Source organism: Psammomys obesus, unplaced genomic scaffold (genome assembly GCF_907164565.1).
Source record: "Psammomys obesus unplaced genomic scaffold, mPsaObe1.curated_primary_1811, whole genome shotgun sequence".
Lineage (NCBI taxonomy): Eukaryota > Metazoa > Chordata > Mammalia > Rodentia > Muridae > Psammomys > Psammomys obesus.
This window is the reverse complement of record NW_026596057.1, coordinates 338,256-365,322: the sequence shown is the minus strand read 5'-3', so window position 1 is coordinate 365,322 and position 27,067 is coordinate 338,256. Positions and strand designations below refer to the sequence as shown.

The following is a 27,067-nucleotide window of genomic DNA, read 5'->3' as shown; positions in this document are numbered from 1 at the left end:
ACACACACACACACACACACACACACACACACACACACACACACACAAGATGCTCAGCAGCTGTTTAGCTGGGGAGGGATTTCGAGCAGCAGCTGGTGGCTCCCTTGCCCCAGGTCTGCCTGTTCCACCAGCTGTGGCCTGAGGGTTTGGGCCACAGCCTGTCTGTCCTGCCATCAGGAGCACCGGCTGTTGCCAGCTGCTCTTCCCACTCTAGCTCCCTTACTGGGAGCTGGGGAACAGCTGTCATCTGGGATGATGGCTGTCCCTGGCCATATGTTTCAAGTTGTGTGTCCCCCCCGGGGGCTCAGAGAGGGAGGGGACAGGCAGGGCAAGCCCTCCCTCTATAGACCCCCTCACCCCAACACATGTGCACAATACTGATGCAAGACCACTTTAAGCTTGCCCTCAGCACCTGAGGCTGGCACACACCCAGCTGTGCCGTCCAGGTAGCCTGCTGCATGGCTTGGTAGCAAAGTTTGGCCTACATCCGATCTGGCCCAGCTTCCTCCAACAGGCACCTAATGCACCCCAGGGTTCTTCCTTTCCTCCTTGCCTCAGCTGTACCAACCATGGCTCCTCTTTCTTTCAACATCTTCTCGTCTGCTACTGTGGCTGTAAGGGCCATTCTATGGCAGCGTCACCTATGGGTCTCCAGCCTTGTTTCACCCCACGCACTCTGACATATTCAACCTTTTGTCCGTTCTCTGTAACGAGCCTGGGTGGGGTCTATGCCTTCATTTGTTCTCCAAGGAGCCTGAAGAGGTTTCATCGGTGGTTTGGATATACAGCCAGGCTGTGAACCTCCACAGCCTTTCTCCATGCATATTCCTCTTGGTTAGAAAAGCAAGGCCACAGAGAGCTGCCAGCTCCCTGCCACCTTTCTCCCTGATCCCAGTAGTTTTGTCACAAGTAAGGCATTGAGCATACCATCCATCTCTCCCTACCGTGCTCACCCTTGTCCAATAGCTGTGAAAATTCAGGGAAGAAGCTGCACCCAGAGGACACGCTTTCCCCATGCCCACCTCACCAGTGTGCACATTTGGGTGAACCAGCTTCCACACCCCTTCAAAGCATATCCTGATTAACAGCTGAGCAGTGTGCTGATGAGTACCCCATGTTGACCCAAACTCCACCTATGTGTTATTTCTACGTTGCCCGGGGGGGGACTCCGCTCAACCCACATGCTTTCTGTACCTCAGAGCCACAGTTGGAACTGTAGATGAGACACCTTTCCTTGACTGATCACATGAGCTTGCTATCAACTGACAGCCCTACTACACCCAACTGCCTGTCTCTCTAGCACGTGGCCCTTCTTCAGTGAATACTCCCCAGTTCCCTAGCCCTGCCTGGCCTAGGGACTCATAATCAAGCCTCCAGATCTTTAATTGTGTCCAGACTTCTGTTCCAGCCCTCTGGGGTCCCTGCTCATTCACTTGCCTCCACACCCTCTACTTCATGGTACCAGGATTCTTGGCGGGGACCGTGTAGTATGCTGGCTTTAGGCAGATAGGCACCCTTCTTGCTGTCTTCAATGTGTTCCCCGTGAGCAGAGTTGTATGCATGTTAAATGTCATGAGCACAGCTGTCCTAGAGGGCAAGAGCTCAAGGCATGAGGTCATAGAGTTCACTTATTTGCCAGGGTTGGACCCTAAGCACTCTGAGTGGGTGAATGCTGTGCCCCACACCTCCAAGAAGCGCCCCACAAAAGGCCCTCAGTGTGAGGAAGGCAGAGCCTTAGGGAGGACCAGCAGCCATGCCTGGGAGGTGGCCCGAGTGGAGGTAGCCACAAAGGGGCAGCAGCTGCTGCCACCCTGGGGACATCAGCTGGCTCAGCCCAATGGGCTGATGGGGTGATGCCACCTCCAGCCCCATGTTTATTCAGGCGGCCAACAGGCTTTGCTGTTCTCACGAGGGAAATAAACTTTACAGCTCCTCTGGGTTTTCAGAGCTGGCCTGCCTCAAACCCGCCTCTGTGAAAATACAAAATAATGGCCTTGCTGAAATCAGAAAGGGGATTGGAGACTATAAATCAATGGGCAGCGAACCCCCGCGGCCCAGTGGGCAGGAGGCAAGAGTTGCACCTGCAGGCTGCTGGGACCTCCCAGAGAGTACTGTGCTGTAAGCTAATGCTTGGGGGTGTTCAGGAACCAGAGGAGCCGCCCTTCACATAATAAAGGTACTCAAGCCCACCTCGCCCCGATCTTCCCGAGCAATCCAAGATATCAGCACTTTAGGTGGAGTTCTGGGGCTGAGGACACAGCTCAGGACCCTTGGATGGGCGGCCCTGCCCTTGTGGTCCAGAGACCAGGAACCTTTCCACTGTCACCCAGGAAGACCTTGGCTGTCACCAACAGCTTCATCCCCACTTCTGTTGCCTCGTCCTAGAGCTACCTCAAGCTTCTTTTTAAAGGCAGGACTCAGCATACCTGGAGATGTGGGGGGCCGGGGGGGGGGATGCAGGTTCTTAATTCTGGGAAAGCTCTGGGAAAGGCCCGAGAACTGACATTTCTGACAAGCTCTTGCACAGTGCCGACAGTGCTGGCCTCGTGTCCATACTTTAAGCAGTAAGGAGCTGTTGGAGTCCAGCATCCTGAGTTGCTCTGCAGAAGCACGGCCTTTTGCGCGTCTGAAAGCAGACGGCAAGGATGCTCTGGCATCTTTAAAGGGGGCTTGGTGCTGCTGAGGGCTGGCTGGGCTGGCTGGGCATCCTCAGTGGTCCAGTACGTGAATGTCAGGAGCGAAGGCCAGGAGGCTGGTGACGAAGCAGCGCTGCCACTTTTTACTTGCAGTTATTGTTATTGCGAGTGTGTGTGATAAGTGTATATACGCTGTAGCACACATAGAGAGGACAACTCTGTGGCTTCAGTTCTGGCCTCCCAACTTTATGTGGGTCTCTAGGCTTTTGAGGCAAATACTTTTACCCTCAGGCCATCTTACTAGCCCTCTCCTAGTTTTGTTTTTAGTTTTTGTTGTTGTTGTTTTTATTTGTTTTTAAATGACATTTATTAAAGTGGATCCTCACTGTAGGCCTCAGCAACCTCTCTGTGATATGAAAGGCCTAGTGCTGGGGTCTGTCCCAATGATGATGCTATGAGCAGTAACTACCTAGTATATTCCTTATACATTCAGATGTTATCAATTCATTTGAGCCTCATAAGCAAGCTTAGGAGATGTGCTAGTTCTGTCAGCCTTTACTAATGGGAAATGGATGCAGGGGGAGTTTAAATAATTTGCCTGGAATCACAGAGCTGGGAATAGCAGCACCGGGGTGTGAGCTGGACACTCTCCTCCTGACTCTATGGTTTCAACCATTGCACCCTGAAGGCCTGTCAGCAAAGAGCACACATACTTATTCTTGGCGAGTTCTCCAAACAAGACCCCTTCTCACAGACTGTAGCTTCCACAGTAAATTCTGTGTGGTTTGGAGTGTCTGGCTTGAGCTAAGTGCTAGAGAACATGATGAGCCCTGCTCAAGATGCTCCTAGAATGCCGTGCTGACCATTCTGGAGTCTGGCAAGTTTAACAAGAATCTAGTCGCCCCTGGGCAGCCCCCATAGGAGCCCTGGTGCCACAGTGTCTGGGTGTCACCATCTTCTTGGATATATGAACACCGCCTTGGCCCTGAGCCACCCAGGCTCTGTCCTAGGATATCAGCAGCACCACTACCAGGCTGCTGGGCTGTGCCTGGAAACAGCTGAGCTTGTGCACTTCTCAAATCTGGTAAAGGGTGGACAAATACGTCTTTTCTTTTACTTGGTTTCTTCCACCAGCTGCAAAAGCAGGACCTAAAGGTGAACACATCTAACATCTAATTTTGATTGACTTTGCATGCTTTTTGGTACTACTGGGAATTGAACCAAGGACCTCACTCACGCTATGCACGGGCTCTACTCCGAGCTACATCCTCAGTTCTTTTGGTGTCTTTTATTTTGACAGTACATTGCCAAGGCTGTCCTTCAGCCTGCTCTGTATCCTTGGCTGGCCTTGAGCCTGCTCTGCATCCTAGGCTAGCCTTGAGCCTGCTCTGTATCCTAGCTGGCCTTCAGCCTGCTCTGTATCCTAGCTGGCCTTGAGCTTGCAATCCTTTTGTTTCAGCCTTCTATGCAGCTGCTGCTGTAGGCCTGAGCCACCTGCCCTGGTTACATAGAATGTTTTATTTTATTGTTTTCAGAGCTGAGGATAGAACCCAGGGCCTTGTGAAAGACGGAAAGGCTTCTGCCATTGAGCTACATTCCCAACCCTGCCTTAAAACATACATACACACACACACACACACACACACACACACACACACATTTATTTATGTATGTATGAGAGGCACGCACAGATACACACATGCACTCCCTCCCATGTGCACATGACATAGCATGCATGTGGAGGTCAGAGGACAACTTGCAGTAATTGGTTCTCTTCCTCCACCACGTCCAGGAAGTGAACACGGGTCATCAGCAAGCACCTTTTCTTGCTGAGCTATATTGTGCCACACATGACACATTTAAAAGGGTTTTGCGCTTATTATTTTCAGTTCTGCGGATGTCCATGTGTCTGCGTGTCTGTGTGTGGGTATCCATAAAGACTCGGGGTGTCAGAGCTCCGTGGAGCTGTAGTTACAGTGGGTTGTAAGTTTCCTGATGTGAGTGCTGGGAACAGAACAGACCTCGGGTTCTCTGCAAAAGCCCCAGAGAACATTTTAGATACTCATGGACACCTCAGTGTAGGACCACAGTTGAGCTGTGCAGTCAGTAACTCTCTCTAAAGTTCACCACTGGGCAGAGGAGATCACTAAGCCCTGTGACTCGGCTCTCACCCGGGCCCACTTTCTGCAGGCACACCCCCTCCCCCACTCCTCCACGCTCTTGCCAAGTGTTCTGACCGTCCTGTCTGGCATGTAAAGACCCTGCAGCCATGTCTCTCCCCGGTGACGCAGCCACCTCCCCGTGACAGGAACGCCAGGGGCATTTGGAGCCTTTCCTGCTTCTCTGTGCCAGCTGTCCAAGTTGCAGCTGTCGCCCTTTGGCGACTGTTGACTTGGGGCCATTTCGGGCAGCTGTCCTCACGCACAGATAGGAAAGTGTGAGGCCAGCCTGTGCATTTTCTATGTGAGTGATGCAAAAGGGCAGGGGGCGAATGGCTTGCACTCATAGAAAAGCAAAGTCAGCACACTCCTTTCTGGGCCACCTCTTTTAAAATCACATCAATACCCTTCTTTCATGCACCGAATGACTAGTTCGCTTGTGATGGTGAATGGAATCGTTGGCACCATTCTTCACCATTTGGTAGGAACACTGTATACAAATAACCAAAAAAAGAGCTGGGTACCACGGCCATGGCCGTGGCATTAGTAGGGAGAGCTATGGTAGTCTGGGAATGTCTAGCAGTTGGGTATCTTAGAGTTGGAAATGCTGCCTGGGTGCCTGTTACTGGTTCCCAGAACAGGGCTAGGCACAGTTGTGGGCCACAGTCTTTCACTGGCCGGTATCTTAGCCATTCCAGGTGGCTCCAGCCTCTAAGCCTTCCTCATGTCACCACACTATGATCCAACCCTGGGGTCTCATCTCCATGCTCTGGACCATCTTCACAGATGCGTGTCTCCATGCTCCAAGCCATCCCACAGCTCCACATTCACACAGTTGCTAGTTACCAGCTGTCTGCCTTCAGAGCATCTTAATGTAGCCTCTTTTCAAAAACTCTTTTCTTCTCAGGAAGTTTCTAAAAACCTCACCAAGGAAAATGAGCAAATCAAAGAGGACGTGGAAGAAATTCGAACAGAGATGAACAAGCGAAGCAAAGAGAACTGCTCTGAGAACGTCCTAGACAGCATGCCGGACCTACGCTCAGCCCTGCAGGGGGATGCGGCAGCAGCCTACGCCCACCCAGAGGTACAGACCCATTTCCCCAGGGCATCTCCTCAGCCCGGAAGTGTAAGATCAGCTCCAGGAAGAGCTCTTCGAGGCTCAGTTCTCCCACAGCCAGGGCTCTCACTTCTGCGTAACAGCTCCTTATGTGTGAAGGGTAGAGCGTGACCCAGCTTCATTCCACACTGCCGGCCAGGGAAGTTCGTGAGTAAGGGTGGAAGTTGGTACTCATATCTGGGCCTTCTGAGACTGTTCTTCTCACAATACCCATCCTGCTCTTGGGAGCATTCCTTGCCAGACATACATGCTCTCTTATCTGGGACCATCCAGGCTTGCACCTGCCCTAGCATCATTATTAATATCGAATTTTTTTCCCTCTTGGAAATGTCACTGCTTAAAGACAAATGATATAGTCCTCCTATTTACAAGCAACTCTTTTCATCACTGTGCGGTCATCACTGCAGGCCAGACACAGGTCAGTACCCCCGTCTTACAGATGGACATAGATCCTGGAGTTGGAATCAGTTGGAAAGTTTTGACAGAGCATTTCAAACTCTGTCCATTTCACCCAGTCGGCTTCCTAGCACAATGCTACCAGTGTATGAGATGGCTAATATGGTTTGAGTGATGCCACAAGACCCGCTGGTATAAAAATATCTCTTCATTTGGCGACTTTCTGGTTAAAATTACTAACTGGGCATGGTGCTGCACACCTTTAATCCCAGCACTTGGGAGGCGGAGGCAGTTGGATCTCTGTGTTCTTGAGGCCAGCCTGGCTTACAGAGTGAGTTCCAAGACAGACAGGGCTATGCAGAGAGACCATGTCTCAAGAAAAAAAAAAAACCCAACCAAATAATAATAATAATAATAATAATAATAATAATAATAATGATAATAATAATATAATAACATAATAACTTCTATGTGGTTAAATGTGTTTACATGCAATATAGTGAGTTGTCTATTAACGGCTAAGGAGCAGGCATTGATTTGGAAGACAGTCCAAGAGCATGGAAGAAGAAACAGACATTCTGGGGTGAAATCTGCAGAGCTCTATTAGCAAAGCAGGTCTGGATGACGATCATGAAAGGTCCTTAGGCACCCAGGGAAGAGCAACATTTCTCAGACCTGGCTTACTTTAACTGGCCTCTCTGGGTCAGTAGTGGAGAGCAGAGCCAAGGCACGCTGCTGTCTTTGCTAACTGTTCTAGGTATGGGTTGATCAGAGCCTGGGTTAGTTAGAAGCCTTGAGCTGGTTCTTCCGTGTGCTGTGACTGGGAAATGTGATTGGTTGGTCAGCTTTCTGTTACTGTAACAAATTACTTGAGCTAATCAATTAACAAAGAGGAATGGTTTGTTTTGACTTACTTGTGTTTTCAAATGTTTCAGCTCACTGTCACTGCTTTTGGCAAGGACTATGTGGCAGTAAAGCTCTGCTATTCGCCCGAGGGTGTGGGGAAGCAAGAGAGAAGAGGAAGGGGCTAGAGCCCTGATGACCTAACTTTTTAGACTCCCTGTCTTCAAGCTTGGGCCGCCTCATAGCACCATGGGCTAGAGACCAAGCCTCCAATAATTGGACCTTGGGGGGACTCAAGATCCAAATTAGAGCAGGTCACATTGCTTGCTGCCTGTGTCATTGTGAATTTGGGTAGAGAGGAGGGAAGGCTGTGTGTAGGTTCAGCACTCTTTTTTTGTTTGTTTGTCTATTGGGTGTCATGTATCCTAGGCTAGCTTCAAACTTGCTATGTAGCCAAAGATAGCCTCAAATTCCTGATTCTCCTGCCTCTACCTCCATATGCTGGGATTACAGGTGTATACTACCGTGCCTGATCTATGTGGTACTAGGAATCGAATACCAGGATTCTGTCCTAGATAAGCACCCTACAAGCCAAACTGCATGCACAGCCTGCAGACCTAGAACTCTTGGGTAAAGAAACTCATTGCAGTAGGGCCAAGCAGGCCTCCCTGGTAGGTTTGGGAACTTATAGCAACATGTGTTCTCAAGGCAAGATGACAGATGAGGATTCTGAGGCAACAAGCACTGAAAAAGTATGGTGTGTAGACTTCCCCAATAAGTAACCCAAAACAGTTTGGTGGTGTAAAAGGAGGAAAGGTAATCATTATCTGGCTTTTGGTGTTTTTGAAACATTATATTCCTTCAGAAATAATTTTTCTCTTTTCTGAGTGTCCCTTATATGTTGGCCACTAAACATGTGTTTAGCATGCCTGGTGGGTCGGCCCTGAGGGAACCAGAAATCTTAACTCCAAAGTCAGAAGATTTGGGGACCTGAAAGAGACTGAAAGGCACCTGCTTTCCACACTCCGGTCTCATGCCTCTCATCTCGGTCCTTGCTGTCCAGTGCAGCCAGAATTCCTTGCCTTCTGCTTCCAGCTTCCCAGTCAGCCAGCCAAAGCTGGAGAATGTGGTCTGTTGTCTTGATGACACACTCTGCGGTATGTTCAGGAACCCAGCTCAGATTTCCCTGAGGGCAAACTGCAAACCAAATCAAACACATCAAACTCTTTTTCTCCTTGCTCAGCAAAGTCCCCCACCCCCAATCCTTCCCTGAGTCCCCACAGCACACAATGCTGAAGTTAGCAAAATCCACCCAGCAGGGCTGGTAGCCCAGAGGGAAGTGTAGGCTGCCCAAAGGTGGGCTCATTCTCTCCCTGTGTATGCAGCTCTGGGTCTTTGGAGAGCACCACGCTGCAACACGGGAGATAGTTCGTGGAAAGGCAAGCGATTATCTGTAAGGTGGTCTTCCAACATGTTTAGAAAGTTGGCGGTGGGGGCACAGAGGGACACGGAGGCTAGCTTCGTGGTGGAAAGGGCAGAGCGGGAGTGGGAGCACTGGATGCCAGAAGGTGAAATCACTTGGCAGACTCTTGAACAGAGAGGCAATCAAAGCATGGTGAGGAAAGCTGCCCCCCAGTTCAACTCGTCGCCAGCGAATCCAAGGAAATTATATGTTGTCTGGCAAAGGCTGTCCATCGTCTTGCTCCATATCCTTGGCTGGGACCAAGAACTGCAGTCCCTGCCCTTTCCCGAGAGCCTGGAACTAAAGACAGTTCCTGGGGTTTGCCACAAAGAAATGACACAGAGGGAAGCCAGGGCTAGCAATTAGGCACTCCTGGGTATTTGAGGTAGGGGCTGCCGCAGGGGCCTCATGTCAGCCTCCCAGGCAGCTCTTTCCACTGGGAAATGAAACATCTTCCATGTCTCCTGGGCAGCTGCCAGACCATGGCCCTGAGGACATGAGGATGTGGCCACTTTTTGGATGGCCAGTAAGTAGTACTAAGGTCACAACCAAATGTGGCTTAATGTAAGTAAGAACACAGGCCCAGAAAGTAACAGCAGGGCCTATCTGATGGCTGTGTGACTTCACTTGTACCCTTCTCATCACTTCTCTGAGTGATTTTTCAACTAAGTTAGTAGATGACTATTTTCCCCATCCATGAAATGTGGTAGCATTACCTTGTGCCATTGTTGTGAGGATCAAAAATGATATATAATGGATAGGCCATAATAGGTGCTCACTAAAATGGCATCACCAACAATCAGGCATCTCCATACCTCTGGTAGAGGTTACCAAGAGCAGAGGCTGGAGGGAGGCACAGGAAGCTGGCATAGAGGATGGAGGCTGCCTTGGGTGTGTTTTGTGTTCTTCTGGGCAGCTCTTTTACCCTAGTGAAGAGAGACTGGCAAAGATGCGTACACTCTTCCAGATGCCCACCACCAACTCATGCCAGAGAGACACACATATTTAGGGATTGCCATATCTATTGCACCATCTGGTCATGGAAAAACAAGCATAGGCGGTTGGAAGTGAGCATGCCGGGTTTTCTCCAGGCTGGATTTTAAAGGTCAGAAGAAAAGCCTGGTTAACCCCCTCTATGTACAGTGAGGGCGTGTGTGTGTGTGTGTGTGTGTGTGTGTGTGTGTGTGTCATGATGGCTGGATTTCTACAGCCATCTTTTGTGGTCCTGCCTCTGCTCCGGATGTGGCCCTGGGCTGAGGTCTTATTTCTATTAGGGCCTTCCTCCCAAGTGGGTATCTCCAAGGCCTGGAAGATCAGGGCTTAAGGAAATGTACCCCTCTCCTCTGGGAAAGAGGGAGGTTGATGGTGCAGGTATCTACAGGAATTCTCCTCTGCTCGGCCACTAGAGTCCTTGTGAGAGCAGGACTGAGCACATGTCCCCACACTTCCCTCAAGGTCGACTACTGTCAAGAGCTGGGGTCACCGAGTCACCTGCAAGCTGGCCCTGACATTGGGTCCAGCAAGCACAAATCTTGCACCCATAGTTGTTGGAGGTTGGTCTGATGCTTATATTGTGATGCTAATTACTGGCCCTCAAGATCTGGTTACTGCCTGGATAAACCTATCCTTGTGTAAACCTATCTGATTGGCTGATTAAATGGCCTCTACCTGGGCAGGGCAGAATGGGGTAGGAGTGGCTAAGGTTCCCGGTCTTTTGAGGACAGAAGAATCATAGAAACAGGTTAGGAAGAGGAGGAGGAAGGAGGATGCCACGATGGGTTAGCATGGAGAAGGAACCACATGGGCCAGGAGGAAAGACTCCAATAATAGCATAGAAAGGCCCAGATGAAGAATAAAAGCAAGTATTTATAAGATTATGTATGGAAGATAGCCCAGATGAGAATGGTAAAGGAGGATGGCATTGGATGGGGCTGGGAGGTGGTTGGTGACAGCATAGATGAAATTATCTGCCCAGCCCAAGGTATTCCAAGGCAATTGTAAAATCTAGCAGGTGTTTGTTTTTTATCTGATTGTGATAGCAGGTTAAATAATATCGCCAAAATAACTATAGGGCAAATAATAAGTAACATTATTTAGCCCAATACTCTCTTTATTTTCAATAACACATAGACCTTTGCTTACCAAGTGGGTCATTGTCCTGCCTGGGGAGGACCTAGAGGTTCTGTCACACAGCAGATCCTGGAGGTCAGTGTGAGGCAAGGAGCTCTCTGAAGGACAAGGTAGTTCTTTAACACAGCCAGCACCCTCAAGGTGATATTCTCATAGTGTCATCAGGATTTTCCAGACATTGGATTGCCTACCTTGACTCTTCATTTGACTTGATAAAATCAAATACCAGCCATAAATGTATGCATTTCCTTGGGATTTGTTAGGATTCAAAACTACTAATACTAAGGACCATCTATCTGCCTGAGGAAGACAGCACGAGATGGCCTCTACTCTCTCTGATTCACACCGTCTAGAGAACAGTTTCCTTAAGTAGGTGCCCATGGAAAAATCTGGGGGAGGCCCTGTCATGGAAGTGCAGTCTTATATCCCTTGGGAATTGAGTCTGTGACTCAAAGACTGTACCTTCACCACTTGAGAAGGCTTCCAAGCTGGCCTCAAATTCATAGATTCATCTGCTTCTGCCTCCTAAGTGCTAGAATTAAAGGTATACATTACATACCAGGCTGTGTCTTAGTTTCTTAATCTGTGAGTGGACATGATAAAAATAGGCTTGATTCTTTTTTTCAAGGCAGAGTCTTTCTATGTAGCCATGGCTGTCCTTGAACCCACTCTGTAGACCAGGCTGTCCTCGAACTCACAAAGATCTGCCTGCCTCTGTGTAGCCCGCATTTGCTGCTTTGTGGGTTCCTCTTTCTCTCTCCCATTCTTCTCTGCCCTTACTAATCCCCGAGCTCTAGCTAGGAGGGAGAAAAGGATAGAAGAGGAAGGGGACATTGTTATCATTAGACTGCTGACCATGGGAGTCGAGTTTCCTTGGCGCAAGTTTGATCTTCGTTGGGATATCTAATTTCTTCTTGTTTCTTTGCACTACCGACCACCTGACAAACCACAACCAACAGCAACCCCACCTCTTGGGGCCCTAGTATTTATACATCCTCTGAAAAATTCCCATAATTCCAAACATCACACACTCTCGAAGAAACTATCTGCAGCTGGCAAGACCGCGCCCCTGCTAGAGCACGAGGCAAATCATAGTCAGCTGCTGCGAAGCAGCCCCGTATCCCCACACCTGGGATTAAAATGGAAACATATTCCCATAATAGTTCTGTGTCTTTTTAAAAACGAAACTAAAATTACAAAATTCTCACTATACCTCTGCCATCTGGTTTCTGGTATTAAAGGCCACCACTACCTGGCAGTGGGCCTGATTCTTAAGTTTCGGGTGAGAAGATTAGTCAGCTGTCATAATTAAACACACACCAAAGACTCTTAGGAAGCGCTGCTGTGTTTGATGTGGCCTACACTCCAGCACTGTCCATCCTGTGCCATTTCTCTGACCAGTGAGTAACTTGATCTTCTATTTTTGTCCCCTCTGAGCAACAGTATGAAGAGCGGTTTCTGCAGGAGGAAACAGTGTCCCAACAGATCAACTCCATTGAACTCCTGAGGACTCAGCCACTGGTCCCGCCTTCAAGGATGAAGCCACAGCAGCCCATGCAGAGGCAGGTGCACCTGAGAGGTCGGATGGCCTCCAAGCCCACCGTCATCAGGGGAATCACCTACTATAAAGCCAAGGTCTCTGAGGAGGAAAATGACATTGAAGAGCAGCGTGAGTCTGGGTCAGCGGGACAGGGAGGCAGGGCAGGGAGGAAATGGCCACGTGCATCTTGTGGAGATTGGATTCCCTGCCCCATCCACAGTGCAGAGCTGCATTTTTCCCAGTGTTTGCTGAGAAGCCTCGGGCAGATCGCTTAACCTCTCTGGGTTTTAGAAGACACTGTGGCAAAGAATAAATGAGCTGGAGGGACATTGCATTCTTCTGTCCTATTCTTTCAGTTTACAGATGGGGAAATGAAGGCTTGGGCAGAATGACTTTCCTGGAGACCGTTGGTGGGCTCTGCCATCTGGTCCTCCCCACGGCCCCCAAGCTTGCTGAGTCTCCAACACCTTCCCCAGTCAACCTTCGTTCTTCCTGCCTTCCCACAAAGAACAGACGAGCCTACACTTCTGTGTTCATCCATGTCTTCTGTCATCTTTCTTTTCCTTGTCCAAAACTCCCCAGAAGCCACCATTCCCCCCCCCACCTCCCTGAGCCAATTCCTTCCCTCGACTGGTCTCAGGAACCAACCTTCCAAGTTGCCTCTCTGCTTCAGCTTGTTCTTTTATCCCTTGTGTTATTCTCAGCCTGTAGCTGCAGAGTCCTTTCATCTACTTTAACCATGTTTTCCATTGCTGACTGTGGGAGCTCTCTCCATACATCCTGCTCCCAGTCCAGCCATGATGATGCTTTCTCCCTGCCCACCGTTTGCAGTTTCATTTCCCTCCTGCTGTTCTTGACAAACCTCTGAAGTTTAGCTTTCTAACGATTTCTTTTACACTTAGATCTCTGTGTCCCCTCTAATAAATCTTTGCCTTCCATGTTTTGTCTGCTCAGAAGCTTATCCATTTCGCTTAGAATAAAAACTGAATTCTGTGCAGAGACCCCAGGCTGCCCGTGATCTAAGGTTTGTTTTCCTCTGACCCTCTCTACCACTCATCCCCTCTGCTGTGTCCACATCATAGCAGCTCCTCAGCCTCATCAGGCCTGTTCGGTCCCCAGGACTTCAAATTACTGTTATTTCCCCCTGGAATCCTCCCCTCCCCTGCCTCCATGTGGCGTGGCCTACTCTGTTACCTTTTCCAGGAGGGTATCTGCCAACCCTCCTCAGTGAGTCCCATCTGACCACTCCGGTCACTCCTGGGAAGTTTCATCCTTTTTATTTTCTTTCTTTCTTCCTTTAAAATTTTTCTTGGATATTGTTTTCCAGGCTGGCCTCTGACTTGCTATGTTACCCAGGCTATCCCTGAACTCAGAATCCTCCTGACTCACTCTCCCAAGTGCTAACATTGACTGTGAGCTGTCCAGGCTGACAGCCCATGATTGCTCCTCCCCAGCCCCCCACAAGACTGGGATAGGTATAGTAGCAATTTGCTCAGAGACCCTCCAGGAAAGACACTGTTCTTCTATGTAGTGAGAATTTTGCAAATTTGGTTTCTTTAAAAAAGAAACATAGAAATGTTATAGAAATGTTTTAATCCCAGGTGTGAGGATAAGAGGCTGCTTCATAGCAGGTGACTATGATTTGCTTCATGCTCTAGCAGGGGCATCATTCTGGGAACTTTTCAAGGGATCTATAAATGCTAGGTCTCTGAGAGGTGGGGTTGCTGTTGTTAGCTAACTGATGGCTGATTATCAAGTAGTCGTGTAAAATAAATTAGAAATCATGACAGCAAAAGTCAAATTTGCTTCAAGGAACTCAATACTCCCAGTCATCAGGAAGTGGGCTAGTGATAACATTGTCCCCTTTCCCCTCTATTCTTTTTTCTCTCCTATCTAGTGTTGGGGGGTTGATAAGGGTAGAGAAAAAGGAGAGAGAAAAAGGAAGCCACAAGGCAGCAAACACTGGCTATACTTCTACCCACCGTCTAAGCCCCTAGCCGGAAGGGCTTGGGATAGACCTCAGCTAGAGAGCTTGTATAACGTGCACAAGGCCCTGGGTTCACCCTCCGAAAAGAAAATAAAAGTGGCAAGGTAAAATCCTGGCTGTGCTCCATCTCCAAACTCACTGCCATGTTGCAGCAAGGCGCCTCATTCGCCTCCCAGCTGCCACCCAGTCTTGCTCAGAGCGTCCCCTACCACAAATGAGCCTTGTGTTTGTTCCGCAGATGATGAGCTTTTCAGCGGTGATGGTGGAGTGGACCTGCTGATTGAAGATCAACTCCTAAGACATGAAGACCTACTGGCAAGTGCCACCCGAAGGCCCGCAACCACTCGTCATGGTCATGGAGCTGCCGTAACGACCGATGCGAGCGTCCAGGCCACCCCCTCGTCCCCAACACCTCCACAGACCTCAGCGTCCAGCCTTGTTGACCCTGCTTCCCAGACCTCGGATGCCCCGCTCTTGGCAACCCCACAGACTACCACAGTGTTTACAGAGCCTACGGGGACAATGCCTTCTACTGAAGTCCCGCTCGCCACGGTAGCCCACACAGCCATTCAGCCACCTCCTGTCACCGTTGCTCCAGGAATGGTTCCTGGGGACCCTTTCATGGAAGATCCACACTTGGTTCCAGAGTCGCCTGACACAGTTGGGACAGACATGCCAGCAGAAGAGGGGACTATGGGGCAGGAAGCCGCCTCTGCTGACCCCATCCTGAGCCCGGAAGAAGATGACATCCGGAATGTCATAGGTGAGTTCTTCTTCCCTGGGCTGGAACTCCTCTGCTCAGTTCAGTGAAAGGTAGAGAGCTTTGTAGGGGATGGGGACTGGGAGGCAAGGCTTCTAGCTAGGGTGCAATACTGGCCGTGCATGACCCTCTGGGTCTCACCCTCGCTCTGCCAATGCAACCCAACACAAGAAGGATCAATGGAGGGGTGGCTCTGACCAGTAGTTACTTTTCACATGGAACAGCATGGCCAACCTTTTGAAGTTGCAACATGACTTTACACGCTCTATTTACAGAATTCACACGCTCTATCATTAGAAAAAGAAACCTGCAGAAAAAAAAAATCTTATGTTTTAATTAATTTTACAATTTTGTGTTGGATTGCCACATTCATCCCTGAGCTGCTGTTTGGACACGTCTGAAGTGTTTATGTATCAATGACAAGGGTAGCAATCTCCTTTCTAAAATACGTATGAATGAATTAAATGAAGACTTCCCTGCGTGGGTGAGTTTTCCAAACATCAGTTTATCCAGGGAGCTTGTGAGGGATACTGAAGTGTCTGTCAGCACTCAAATAAAGTTTACCACAGTCAGGTTACAGGCCATGAGTTGGCAGAGGATTCTCATTGGGGTCATAGCAAAGTGGAGCCAGGTACATTGGTTAGTTTATGTCAACTTGGCATAAGCAATAGTCACTGGGGAAGAGGGACTCTCAACTGAGAAAAACTGCTTCCACAATGTTGGCCAATAGGCAAGTCTCTTGGGCATTTTCTTGATTAACGACTGGTAGAGGAGGGCCCAGCTCACTGTGGGTGGTAGCATCCCTGGGTTGTGTAAGAGACCAGGCTGAGCAAGCCAGGAAGCAGCCCTGCTCCATGGCCGCTGCTTCAGTTCCTGCCTCGGCTTCCCTAATGATGAACCAAATGAACCCTTTTCTCCTTGGGCTGCTTTGGTCATGATGTTTTAGTACAGAAACATAAACCTTAACGAAGACACCAGGGAATAGGTAGTACCAGAGGCCATAGTGTAGAACTTAATGAGCCTGGAACTTGGGAGCACAGAGCGTTAGGGCATCGTTGACAAGCGCTCTGACAGAGAGGTGGAAGGCAGGGTACCGTGCCAGCTGCTGGGAAGCATGGCGAGTGTTTTTAAAGGAGGCTGTCATTTGAGTTGGGCTTTGAAGGATGAATAGGAATGATCTATGCAGAAGAGGAGAGCCTTCTGGCTGATGGGTCCAGTAGTACAAGTTATACTCTAGAAGGGTGGAGAAGACGACGGGCCTTCTGTTCTAGAGAGCTCCATGACCACGAAGTGACTCTGAGATAAGGAAACAGGGGAGTAGAGGATTTGGGTGGAAAACAGAACTAGTTACAGAAAATGGCTGACTACAGAGTAGTGAATTTGAAATCCCAGGACTCAGCAGGCCAAGGCAGGAGGAGCTCAAGTTTGAAGTCAACTTGTGCTATATAAAAAGATTCTATGTTAAAAATTAAAGAAAATTAAAGTTAAAAAAACCCTGTAACTATTTATTAAGTCATCATTCATTAAGAGTGAATAAACGGCAATGCTGGTGACTGGTGGGTTCTTTCAAACATTCGGGAAATCCACTGCTTTGGTAGAGAGCAACGTCTGTCTCATCGGCATCGCCCCCTTCTTTCCAGTCCCCATCCCGGTGGTAACGTGGTTCCCTGTCCCTCTTCAGCATATGGTGCTAGCTCCAGGAGCACGGTGGTTCAGGGAGCACCTGTTGAAGGCCACATATCTGGCGCTGTACCTTTTTTTTTTCCCTGTCCCTGCCACTGGCAATAGAGTCACCTTGGAAAAGCCCCACCTTTCTTTGAGTCTCAAGTGAAGTTAGAAATTTGCCAAGTACCGAAGACAAGTGTCAGTTTACCGAGTATCTTTTTCTTCCACTGTGTTCCATGGTTTTCTGCAGGAAGTGTGCAAGGATGTACTATTGGGGGGGGTGCTCACTGGGGTGTTGGGGGGAAGTCAGACAAATGGCAGAGTGAGAGCAGGGGGCAGGTTGTGTCTTGGTTACTTTTTTTATTGCTGTGACAAATCACCATGACCAAGGCAACTTATAAAAGAGAACGTTTAATTGGGCTTCTAGGTTCAGGGGGTTAGAGTCCATGACGATAGAGTGAAAGCATGGTAGAAGCTCTCTCTTCTGCTCTGAAACCACAGCCCTAGACCCAGCACCTTTCCAGCTCTCTTGGCCCCATATTTCACCCTTTAGCTTCCTGGCACCCTTGGGTGGGAGGAAAAGTTTTTTTTAGCTGTTTCACTGTCTGTCCCCACTGCCCTGTGCAGATAGTTGGAAAACTCACAGTGAAGACAGTCTGCGGACGATTTGCATATACGTTTGGTCCTAAGGCCATTTGATTTGAGCCTGGGAGCCTCTTCTCTCATCGACTAGCCAAAAGTGGAGTCTCCCACTGTCTCAAGCCTGGGTCCTACCCGAGCCTCTCCCACCTGCCTTCCCAGCTTTTGCCGCCACTGGGTCTTTGAAGCACCATAACTGCCAGCCGATACCCATCTGGGGTCCTTGGGGGTTGGTCCTCTCAGTAGCTCAGCTGGTATGTGGAGAATCCGTGTCCTGACAGCCATTTTCCTGATGGCAGGAGCCATGGATCGAGGACACACGTTCTCCTACCGCTTCGTGTTCTGCTTGGCTGGACTAAGTCTGGCAGGCCCTGGAAGGGGCTGGTGTTTCAGAAGCACCGGGGCTCCTGCCGTGTCTAGCTACTTAAAAACAAAAACCACGGACAGCGCCATAGATGCAAAGTTTTGTTCGGATGCCCAGGGTGGGACAAGGGGGTGACCCAGGGAAGAAGTGGTCCCCGCTTTTTTGATAGTTTCATACATACATTCACCATCTATATTCTCTTAATCCCCCCTGTTATCGCCTCCTTTCCCTCTCAACCCCTTCTTCCTTTCCAGGCCACCCTCCCTCAACCGTTGGCAGTCAGTAGCTCTTCAGGGAGAGGCGGGGCCTCACCGCCACCTCCTGTCCCTGATGGATCGCTGAAGGGCTGCATCCATAGCTGCTGTGCGTTCACGGTTGCACGGGGTTGTGTCGCATCTGCATGGCAGTGTTTTGTGGCAGTCCTCCTCGTCCTCTTGGCTCTTAAATTCTTTCTGCTCTTTGGGCAATCATTTCTAATCATCTCTTGCCGTCAGATGCCTTCCACTGGCTGCTATTAGTGTGGATAAGGTTTTGCTATTAGAAACGTATCTGAAAGCTCCCCCACTTTCCTGTGCCCAGCTAAGCAAGAGCATGACACTCTCCCAGTAATCAACTAAATAAGTCATTTGGCTGAAACAGGCGCGGGTCACTGCTGCTGGCAAAGGTGGCTTGCTGGGCTGTTTTCTGTTTGTTGTTGTTGCTTTTGTTTGTTTGTTTGGTGTTAAGAAAGAGTTGATAGTTTTGTTTTTTTGCACAGTTTAGGATGTGTGTGTGTGTGTGTGTGTGTGTGTGTGTGTTTCTCTCTTTTTCTAAACAAAACAAAAATTTGGCCTTCAATTCATAGTCTTTCCACGTCAACTAGGATTATAGGCATGAATGAACTACCATTTTGTTTTGGTTTATTTTGTTTTTGAGACAGGGATTTTCTCCATAGTACTGTCTGTCCTGGAACTCACTATATGGACCAGTCTAGATTGAACTCCCAAAGATCTTCCTGCATCTGCTTCCCAAGTGTTGGAAATAGAGGCATTCCTGACCTCACCATCTGGTTTTAAAGATGTGTTGCCCAAGTTGGCCTCAACATTCACCTTCAGCCCTCCTGACTCTCTGAGTTTTGGAATTAGAGGAGGATGTCACTACAGCCAGGGTTTATATAGTGCTCAGAATAAATCCCGGGGCCTCATGCACGCTAGTGACATCCCCAGCCTCCAGAAGGAATAGCTTACTCCAGTTTCTAGACCTGATTTTGTAATGGCCTAAGACACCCAGCCCTATCCTCAAGGAAGTATTAAATCATCAGGAAATTCTCTACCACAAGTAAATGGGGATTGGTTTTGTTTTGTTTTGTTTTATTGGACACTGTAGTGTAGCTCTAAGACAGGGAGGATCCTGGCCGTGTCTAGTGGCAGCCTGCGCTCAGGAGAGACTGAGGACCCAGGAGCCCAGTGCCTCTGCTCAGCTGCTCCAGTTGCCATGAAGAACTAAAATACTTGTGCTAAGTGGCCACAGCTCTGCAGATTCCTAGACGTTCTCAATGCCAAGTCCTGACGTGATTTTTACAAGGGGCCAGTTAGGGGCAGCGCCGGGGGAGGGAAGGACAAAGAGGACAGTCAGCTTATGACAATACCAGCAAGCGTTTGTTTCATATCTGAATCTATCATGATCTGTCAAGAATGTCTCCCCCACAGAGTACCCTGCCCAAGAAACCCCAGGGCTTGGCCAAACACTCTGGCAGTGGTGAGAGGGACCAGGCCTGCCTGCCTTAGGTCAGGGAGGCTGTGCCAGGGATGCCCAGGGAAAGGAATGCTGATGTGGGCTGTGCTTTTCAGAGCCTCCACGGATCCCAGACTCTTTCTATAGGACAGACAGCTCCTTGCCACAGGCCATGGCACAAGTCTAGAAACTTCTCTAACCCAGCCCCCAGCTCCATGGGAATCTGGCTATCTCCTGACATAGGCCCCAGAAATGTGTCTATAAGGTAGAATAGCTCCCTAAGATGTATACAGACCAGAGTCTAAGGCTCTCCAGGAGGATAAGTCCTTCAGAATATCACGCTACACCACTCAGTGCCAGGCCATGATGATCCAGACCCAGGGAGGCATGATCATTCCTTCAATGGGGCTGAGCATAGGAGGAAGCCAGCAGCCAGGGTGGCACACTTGTCCGGAGCCCCAGAAAGCATCAGATGCATGTGCCCAGTTCTGTGGGGCTCTCTATCCAAAGGCGGCTGTAGATTGCAGGTTCACAGGACTGAGAGGAGCCCCACGGCAGAGGTGACAGTTAGAGCCAGGGTTGGCAGAGCAGGGAAAGGCAGCCTTGATGTTCCAGCATAGACAGCCATATGATAAATGGTTGCATAGCCTTATTAGTTATTTTATGAGCTATCTTCCTTGTTGCTGTGACAAGACACCACAACTAAAGCAACTTAAGGATGGGTTTATTTGGGCTCACAGTTTCAGAGGGCTTGAATCCGTAATGCCTGGGAAGACACTGCAGCAGGAGCAGAGAGATGGCAGCTCATATTTTTCTATCCATACACAGGAGGCAGAGACTTAACAGGAAGTGGAATAATTCTTAAAAGCCTGCGTGACATACTTCTTTCAGCAAATTTGAACCTCCTAAAGGTTCCATAACCTCCCCAAATGATACATGTGCCCGCGGGGGATATTTTTCTCTTAAACCACCATACCTTCAGAAGTTCAGAATGGCAGCTTCAGAGCATGAACATGGAACAGACCCTCTGAGCAAGGGCCCAAGTTACTTGTACAGATCATAGGTTCGTCACGCCATCCACAGGGATGGCACCCGTGAGACTACGCACAGGCAGCCAGAAATGAGTGAGAGGCTCCAGCTGGCAATCTTAGGGCTGAGTTCACTCTGAGGTGTGTTTCTGTATGTGTGTTCTTACGTTTCAATGCCTTTGGGTCACTCACTCTTCAGTCCCCCCCCCCACTCCCATGTCAGCCCGTTGCCACATACTCAGCCCGAAGGCTCATTTTAGTGTCTGCTTGCCTCCCTGAAACAGTTGAGTCAAGACTTCTGAACAGAGAGAGATGGTGAGAATGGTGATGCTGGAGGGGCTGACGTGCTGGGACAGAGGGGCCGTGGGGCTTCATATAGTAGAGATGGCAAGTTACTATAGGCTTAAGCAGGTGTGTGGGGGTGCGGGGAGCAGCTCTTACGGTCCTGGGTAGGGAGGCTGGAAGGAGGCAGAGGTGTGTCAGCCAAACAACTGGTATTGCTGGCAAGAGCCAGACCAGTAGCAGAGCGCTCTAAATTAAGTCTGTGGTGGAGGGGAAGGGCGGAGGGGTGAGAAGGAGAGAGAATGGAGGCAACTCAGATACTTTTTGAAGAAGCACGGGAGAAGAAGGAGAGGTGGGAATAAGCCAAGCTTCTGGCTTGGTTAGTGGCTACCATGCTGTGTCAGAAAATACAGGTAGGGTAGGATGTGAATGGGAGCAAGGGAGTACACTTCTTAAGAGCCGAGTTTGAGGAAGCAGAGGGACACCCAGGGACAAACGCCAAGTACGCCATTGGATGTGCCATGCGGGTGAAGCAGACTGAGCTGTGGCTCTTTGGTAGGAGCTGACAGCAGAGGAAGCAGCTGGGAGGAGAGTAAGGTCTAAGAAGTCACGTATGGGGGCAGGGTGGCCTGTGGGAGCCAGTGAGGAAGGTAGCACCTCCTACGATGGCCCTCAGTGTCTGACCTAAACATAGTCTTGGATAGAATAGGAGGATGCCAATGTCCTTGAGAGGAAGGGGCAAACTTATAAGTCAGCAAGCAGTGAGACACCACAAGTAGTAGGCATGGTGAAGGGAACACCCTGTGGAACTCGGGAGTACCTCACAGAGAGGCCAGCTGGTGAGCTGACAGAGGGGCAGGGGGCATACGCTTGCTGCTATGTTCCTCTAAAATACGATGTGCAAGCAGGTGTATATACTGAGGGAGGCGGGATCCCTTCCTTCAGGCCCTCATAAGCTTTATAGCAAGGGCCTGCCCTGAAGGACTGTCAGTGAGCAAGTGGTTTAGAACAGGAAGTGTTCAATGAATGTCATCATGGTAGCCCTGCTCTCAGGAGACCAAGAGGGGCTCAGGCAGGGATCTCCGCCCCAATGTTCTGTACACTGTCTGCTTTCTCTCACCTTCTTTCTATGGCTGATGGTCTATGCCCATGGGTGAGGGCTTTGAAACTATAGCAGTTTCTTCAGTGTTATCACAGAACACCTGCCCAGAAGCAAACTTAAGGAAAGGAAGGTTCACTGTGGCTCACTTTGAGGGTGCAGTCCGTGGTGGGGTAATGGGGAGCACTGAATACTGATGTTCAGCTCACTTCCTCCTTTGTATTTGGCTTAGGACTCTAGTCCATGGAAAGATGCTGCTCACAGTTAAGGTCACCTTCTCATAATCCCTCACAGACTTGCCAAAGGCTTGTCTCCTCCACGATTCTAGATCCCTTCAAATTGACCATTTTAACCATCACAAGGACCATCTAGGTTCATCTGAACGTGGTGATGTGTTGGGCCCATAGTCCTCTAACTCCTCTGGGTCTGGTCTTCAAACATTCTGAAGCCGCACACATCAGGCCTGCCTTCCTGAGTGGAATCACCCATTCTGTGGGGTTTTTCGTACCTCAGTGGCATATGGAAACTTGTCCCGAGGATCCAGGTATGAGCACTGAGCAACTGCATGTCGGGGCTCCCCTCTTCCTGCAGAAGAACCGACACTTCCCTTGCTCCAGAAACTGACTTCATCTGTATTCACTCCCACTCTGCGAAACTGCCGTCTAGAAACAATAGACACCTATTCTCTAGCAGTTCTGCGGGCTAGAAGTGTCAAATTAGTTTCATGGGGCTAACTTCTTGGTGTCAGAAGTCCTGTTCCTTCCAGAGGCTCCAGGGGAGGAGAACCCATGTCTTGTTTTTCCAGAGTCCGCTCGCTGCCAGCATTCCATGGCCTGTGGCCGTCCAGTCTTTGCTTCCATCATCACATTGCCTCCTCCTCTTCTGTAGCCCATTTCCCTGCCCCTGGAATGTGGATATTTGTGATGCCATTTAGAACTCACTTAGATAATCCAGGCTAATCTCAAGACTCTGGACTCAATCACACAATGTCCTTTTTGCCTTACAAGGTCACCTTCATGAGTCCAAAGGGTTAGAGCCCGGATATCTCTGAGAGTCTGTCTTTGTTTTCCTGTCGCTGTGACAAAATACTCTTAACAAAAGCAACTTAATAGAAAAGGAGCTTACTTCAGTACAGTTCAAGGTACCTTTTATGGAGGGGAAATCGGGGCAGCAAGAGCTCAGTGCAGATGACCACAGCACATCCACAATCAGGAAGCAGAGAGTAATGGCTGCATGGGGCTGCACTGCCCACCGTGGACAGGTCATTCCTCTTCGGGAGTCACAATAATCCCCCATAGGCATGCCCGGAGGCTCATCTCCCAAACGATTCCATACTCAGCCAAGGTGACCGTTAACACCGATGATCACAGAGCAGCCCCTCAGTCCACCTTCTGTTGTCAGAGTGGATTTTCTGGGTCCTCTCACTGTGCACTGTGAAGAAGTTAAGGTTCCATTCCATTATGGGGGTGACACAGACTTTGGTGGCAGGGCCAAAATGGAGGCTAGGCCATCTGCTCCAAGCCCAGGCAAATTGATAGTTTTACATTGAGGCCCAGCCACTGAGCATCTCAGGACTGACCCTGGAAGAGGTTTGGTTATCCCCAGAGCTGTCCAGGACATAAAGAATTTGTCTTGGTTTCCAAAGCCATTGGCGTCTTAATGTTCAGTGAGAGATGGGCATGGCTGGGGCAGCTGTGACGAAAACATCTTTCCTCCCATGGACATTTGTGGTCCTTCGGGGCACGGCTGGTAGAGAATTAGTGTCCTTGTAGGACTTTGCCAAGGAAAGAGGTCCATAAAAGCAGGCCGCCCGGGGATGGCACAAGAGGGCTCACCTCAGTGCGGAGGAGTGGGGCTTCTCCACTGGCAGCCAAGGTCCAGCTTAGTGCCAGGAAATGAGCTATTTTCCATCCAACTGCTGCCAGGCTCGGCTGGAGACTTCTGTTTTATTGTCTTGAACAAATGAGCTCAGACCTGAGGGAATGAGGCACTGCTGGGGTGGTTTCTGTTGTTTGTCAAATGGAGACAGAGTCTCTCCACACTCTCTCAGAGCCGAACTCGATTATCCCTACACAAAGCTGCCTAAAGCCAGCCATCTGCACCTAACTGCAAAGCCTTCCTGGAAAACGCTGCTCAGCCCAGCCCTACCCCGTGTCTGCCCCAGACCCAGGGCCAAGGCACAACTGCCCTTTCCCACCCTGCCAGCCGTAGGCCTTGGGTTCGCCCTGCCTCAGATCTCTGGGACGAGGGGCATTTGGTTTTCCAGTTATCCTCTTCCACCAGAGTGAATACAGGGATGGAAGAGTGCATGCTCCAGCAGTTTCATGTGACTTCGGTATCATTCAAGCCCCGTATCAGTAATGTATCAGTAACGTATCAAGCATTTCGTGTTTTTAACGTAGTCTAGATTAGAATCCTAGATAGTTCTAGGGGCCTGTGAGGGCCTTTCAAAGAGCCTCTTGGAGGAGTCTTCCTGGATTCCCGCCCAATAAGGAACACTAGAACCTTAGAGGAGGACCCCACAACTAGAGTAAGTTAGTGGGGGCCCTGCCCCTCCGCTCTCCTGCAGGGATTCCACACAGCCCTCCCCCGGTAGGCACAGATGGCGCACAGACTTGAAAACAGTTCCCTAGGGATATGAACACCCACCATCCAGTCAGAGCCACTCCAGGCCGGCACGGGGTGCCAGCTGTGTGTTCCTGGCTATGCCTGCCAGAGTTCTTTCTGCTCACCCTTCTCTCTGTTCTCAATCCCCACGCCCAAGCATCAGACCATCTGCCTGGGGCTGCCGTGTGCCAGAGACTTTGTGTTCTGAGTTCCAGGAGCACAGGAAAAGCCCCAGCCCTTGCTCCCTTAGTGCTTATGCTCTTGTTGAGGTGGATGTGGAGAGAGGAGAGAGGCACATCCCCGCCTGGTGACTAGCCCTGTGTTAGAGTGCTTGCCTACCTAGAAGCCCCGAGTTAAACCCACAGAAACTGAAACACACACACACTCACACAGGCGTGGTAGCAGGGCTCAACAGAACAGGACAGAAGGGCATTCTGGGAGGTGGTCTGGTGCCCCAGAATGACTCTGGATCTTCACTTGTTTAGGATGGGATCAAAGAGAAGGAGGCAGGTTGGTATCACAGGAGCCCGCCATGTTGACTGTAGGTGGCTTTACGGGAGTAGAACGCAGGCTACACACTGGGTGTAGCATTGGAGGATGCTGGGAGGTCAGGGATCAGGTTACACAGAGCTGCTAATGGCTGCCAGGAGTTCAGCCTGAGGGGTGAGCAGAAATGTTAGGTTTAGGGCGCGTCATTGGATGACTCCCAGCCTCTACATCTCTCTCCCCACTAGGAAGGTGCAAGGACACCCTCTCCACAATCACAGGGCCGACCACCCAGAACACGTATGGACGGAACGAAGGGGCCTGGATGAAGGACCCCCTCGCCAAGGATGACCGGATTTATGTAACCAACTACTACTATGGCAACACGCTGGTGGAGTTCCGAAATCTGGAGAACTTCAAACAAGGTTTGTGGCTCAGCTCTGATGTGGGGAGCACCTCCCCAGCCCCATTGCCCTCTGCCAATCAGAGTACAGTGATGCTACCCAAGAGGCGGGACATCCTGTATGGCTCACAAAAGGGCATTTCCAAAAGGGTGATCACCCCGTTCATTCACTCCCTCCCACTCTCTGCCTTCTTGGCTCTGTCCCCCACTTCCCAGCTCCTGGGATATGGAGGGCCTTGAACTAGTCTAAGAAAACAGCTAAACATCCTCCCTTCCCCTCAACAGTTTACAGAGCACAGTCAGGTAGATGAGTGTGGGGACCCTTGGAACACCCAGCGAGGCAGGTGAGGTTGCTGTTGCTCCGTGACAGCCGGGGCGAGCAATATGGCCTAGAGCACGAGAGAGTCAAGGCACGAGCCCAGGCGTGCCGCGCTAAAGCTTCCCCCCTTCCTGCCACCACAGGACGCTGGAGCAATTCCTACAAGCTTCCCTACAGCTGGATCGGCACGGGTCACGTGGTGTACAGCGGCGCCTTCTACTACAACCGGGCCTTCACCCGAAACATCATCAAGTACGACCTGAAACAGCGCTACGTGGCCGCCTGGGCCATGCTCCACGACGTGGCCCTCGAGGAGGCCACACCCTGGCGGTGGCAGGGCCACTCGGACGTGGACTTCGCCGTGGATGAGAACGGCCTGTGGCTCATCTACCCGGCGCTGGATGAGGAAGGCTTCAGCCAGGAGGTCATCGTCCTGAGCAAGCTCAACGCCGTGGACCTGAGCACCCAGAAGGAGACGACGTGGCGCACCGGGCTCCGGAGGAATTTCTACGGCAACTGCTTCGTCATCTGCGGGGTGCTGTACGCCGTGGACAGTTTCAACCAGAGGAACGCCAACATCTCCTACGCCTTCGACACCCACACCAACACGCAGATCGTCCCTAGACTGCTGTTTGAGAACGAATATTCCTACACCACCCAGATAGACTACAACCCCAAGGACCGTCTCCTCTACGCCTGGGACAACGGCCATCAGGTCACCTACCACGTCATATTTGCCTACTGACACGCCTGACCCCCTTCCCCCCCCCAAAAGAGAAGCGCAGAGGGGGCCGCTAGCACCTTGTGTGTGTCTGTTGTGCATGTCTAAGTGTGAGAGTGTGCAGGTGGGTGGGTGTCGTTTAAAAATATATATTGTTTTGTATAATATTACAAATGTAAAATGACAGTTTGGGTCTATTTTTTTTTTTTAATATGGATTGTAGATCAATCCATACGCGTATGTGCTGGTCTCATCCTCCACGATTTATATTTTTGTGCAAATGAGCTTCTCCTTTTGACCAGTAACCACCTTCCTTCACTCTCCGTGCCTACAGCCTCCTGCACTGAAGGGTTGAAGGGTTTCTTTCTCTGGGTCTTTGCAGCCAGACTGTGCCAGGAGCAAGAGTAAAGGGCTTGAGAAAGAAGTACTACGTGGCGGGAAATTTTTTTATGTACGAGAGAAGTTCTTAAAACTCACAAAAAAAAAAAATGCTTTTTTTTTTTTTTTTTTTTTTAAATAAAGGAGATATTTTAAAATTCTTTCCCGGGTCTTGTTTGTTTCTCAGGGATTCATTTAACTAGTCTCCCGCAGCAGATAGAAGCAGCAGTTTGGGGCTTGAGGGAGGTCTCTCTTCCTGCCCCTCCTTTCGGGTAACTTACCAGGAAACGCCCGCTTGCACGCAGACCAAGGGAAGGCCTCCAGGGACAGCCC

The 27,067-nt window shown here is 50.0% G+C and overlaps 1 protein-coding gene across 1 annotated transcript in view; it reads left to right on the top strand.

The window, feature by feature from the left end:
- The window catches only part of Olfml2b (olfactomedin like 2B), a 38,398-nt gene extending 11,549 nt beyond the window's left edge, over positions 1 to 26,849 (top strand). Inside the window, exons 4-8 of the mRNA XM_055624716.1 lie at positions 5,703 to 5,879; positions 12,187 to 12,412; positions 14,509 to 15,033; positions 25,162 to 25,338; positions 25,779 to 26,849. Coding sequence (XP_055480691.1) covers positions 5,703 to 5,879; positions 12,187 to 12,412; positions 14,509 to 15,033; positions 25,162 to 25,338; positions 25,779 to 26,380 — 1,707 coding nt within the window. The 3' untranslated portion in view covers positions 26,381 to 26,849. The remainder of the gene's footprint in view (positions 1 to 5,702; positions 5,880 to 12,186; positions 12,413 to 14,508; positions 15,034 to 25,161; positions 25,339 to 25,778) is intronic.
- Positions 26,850 to 27,067: the final 218 nt, after the last annotated feature.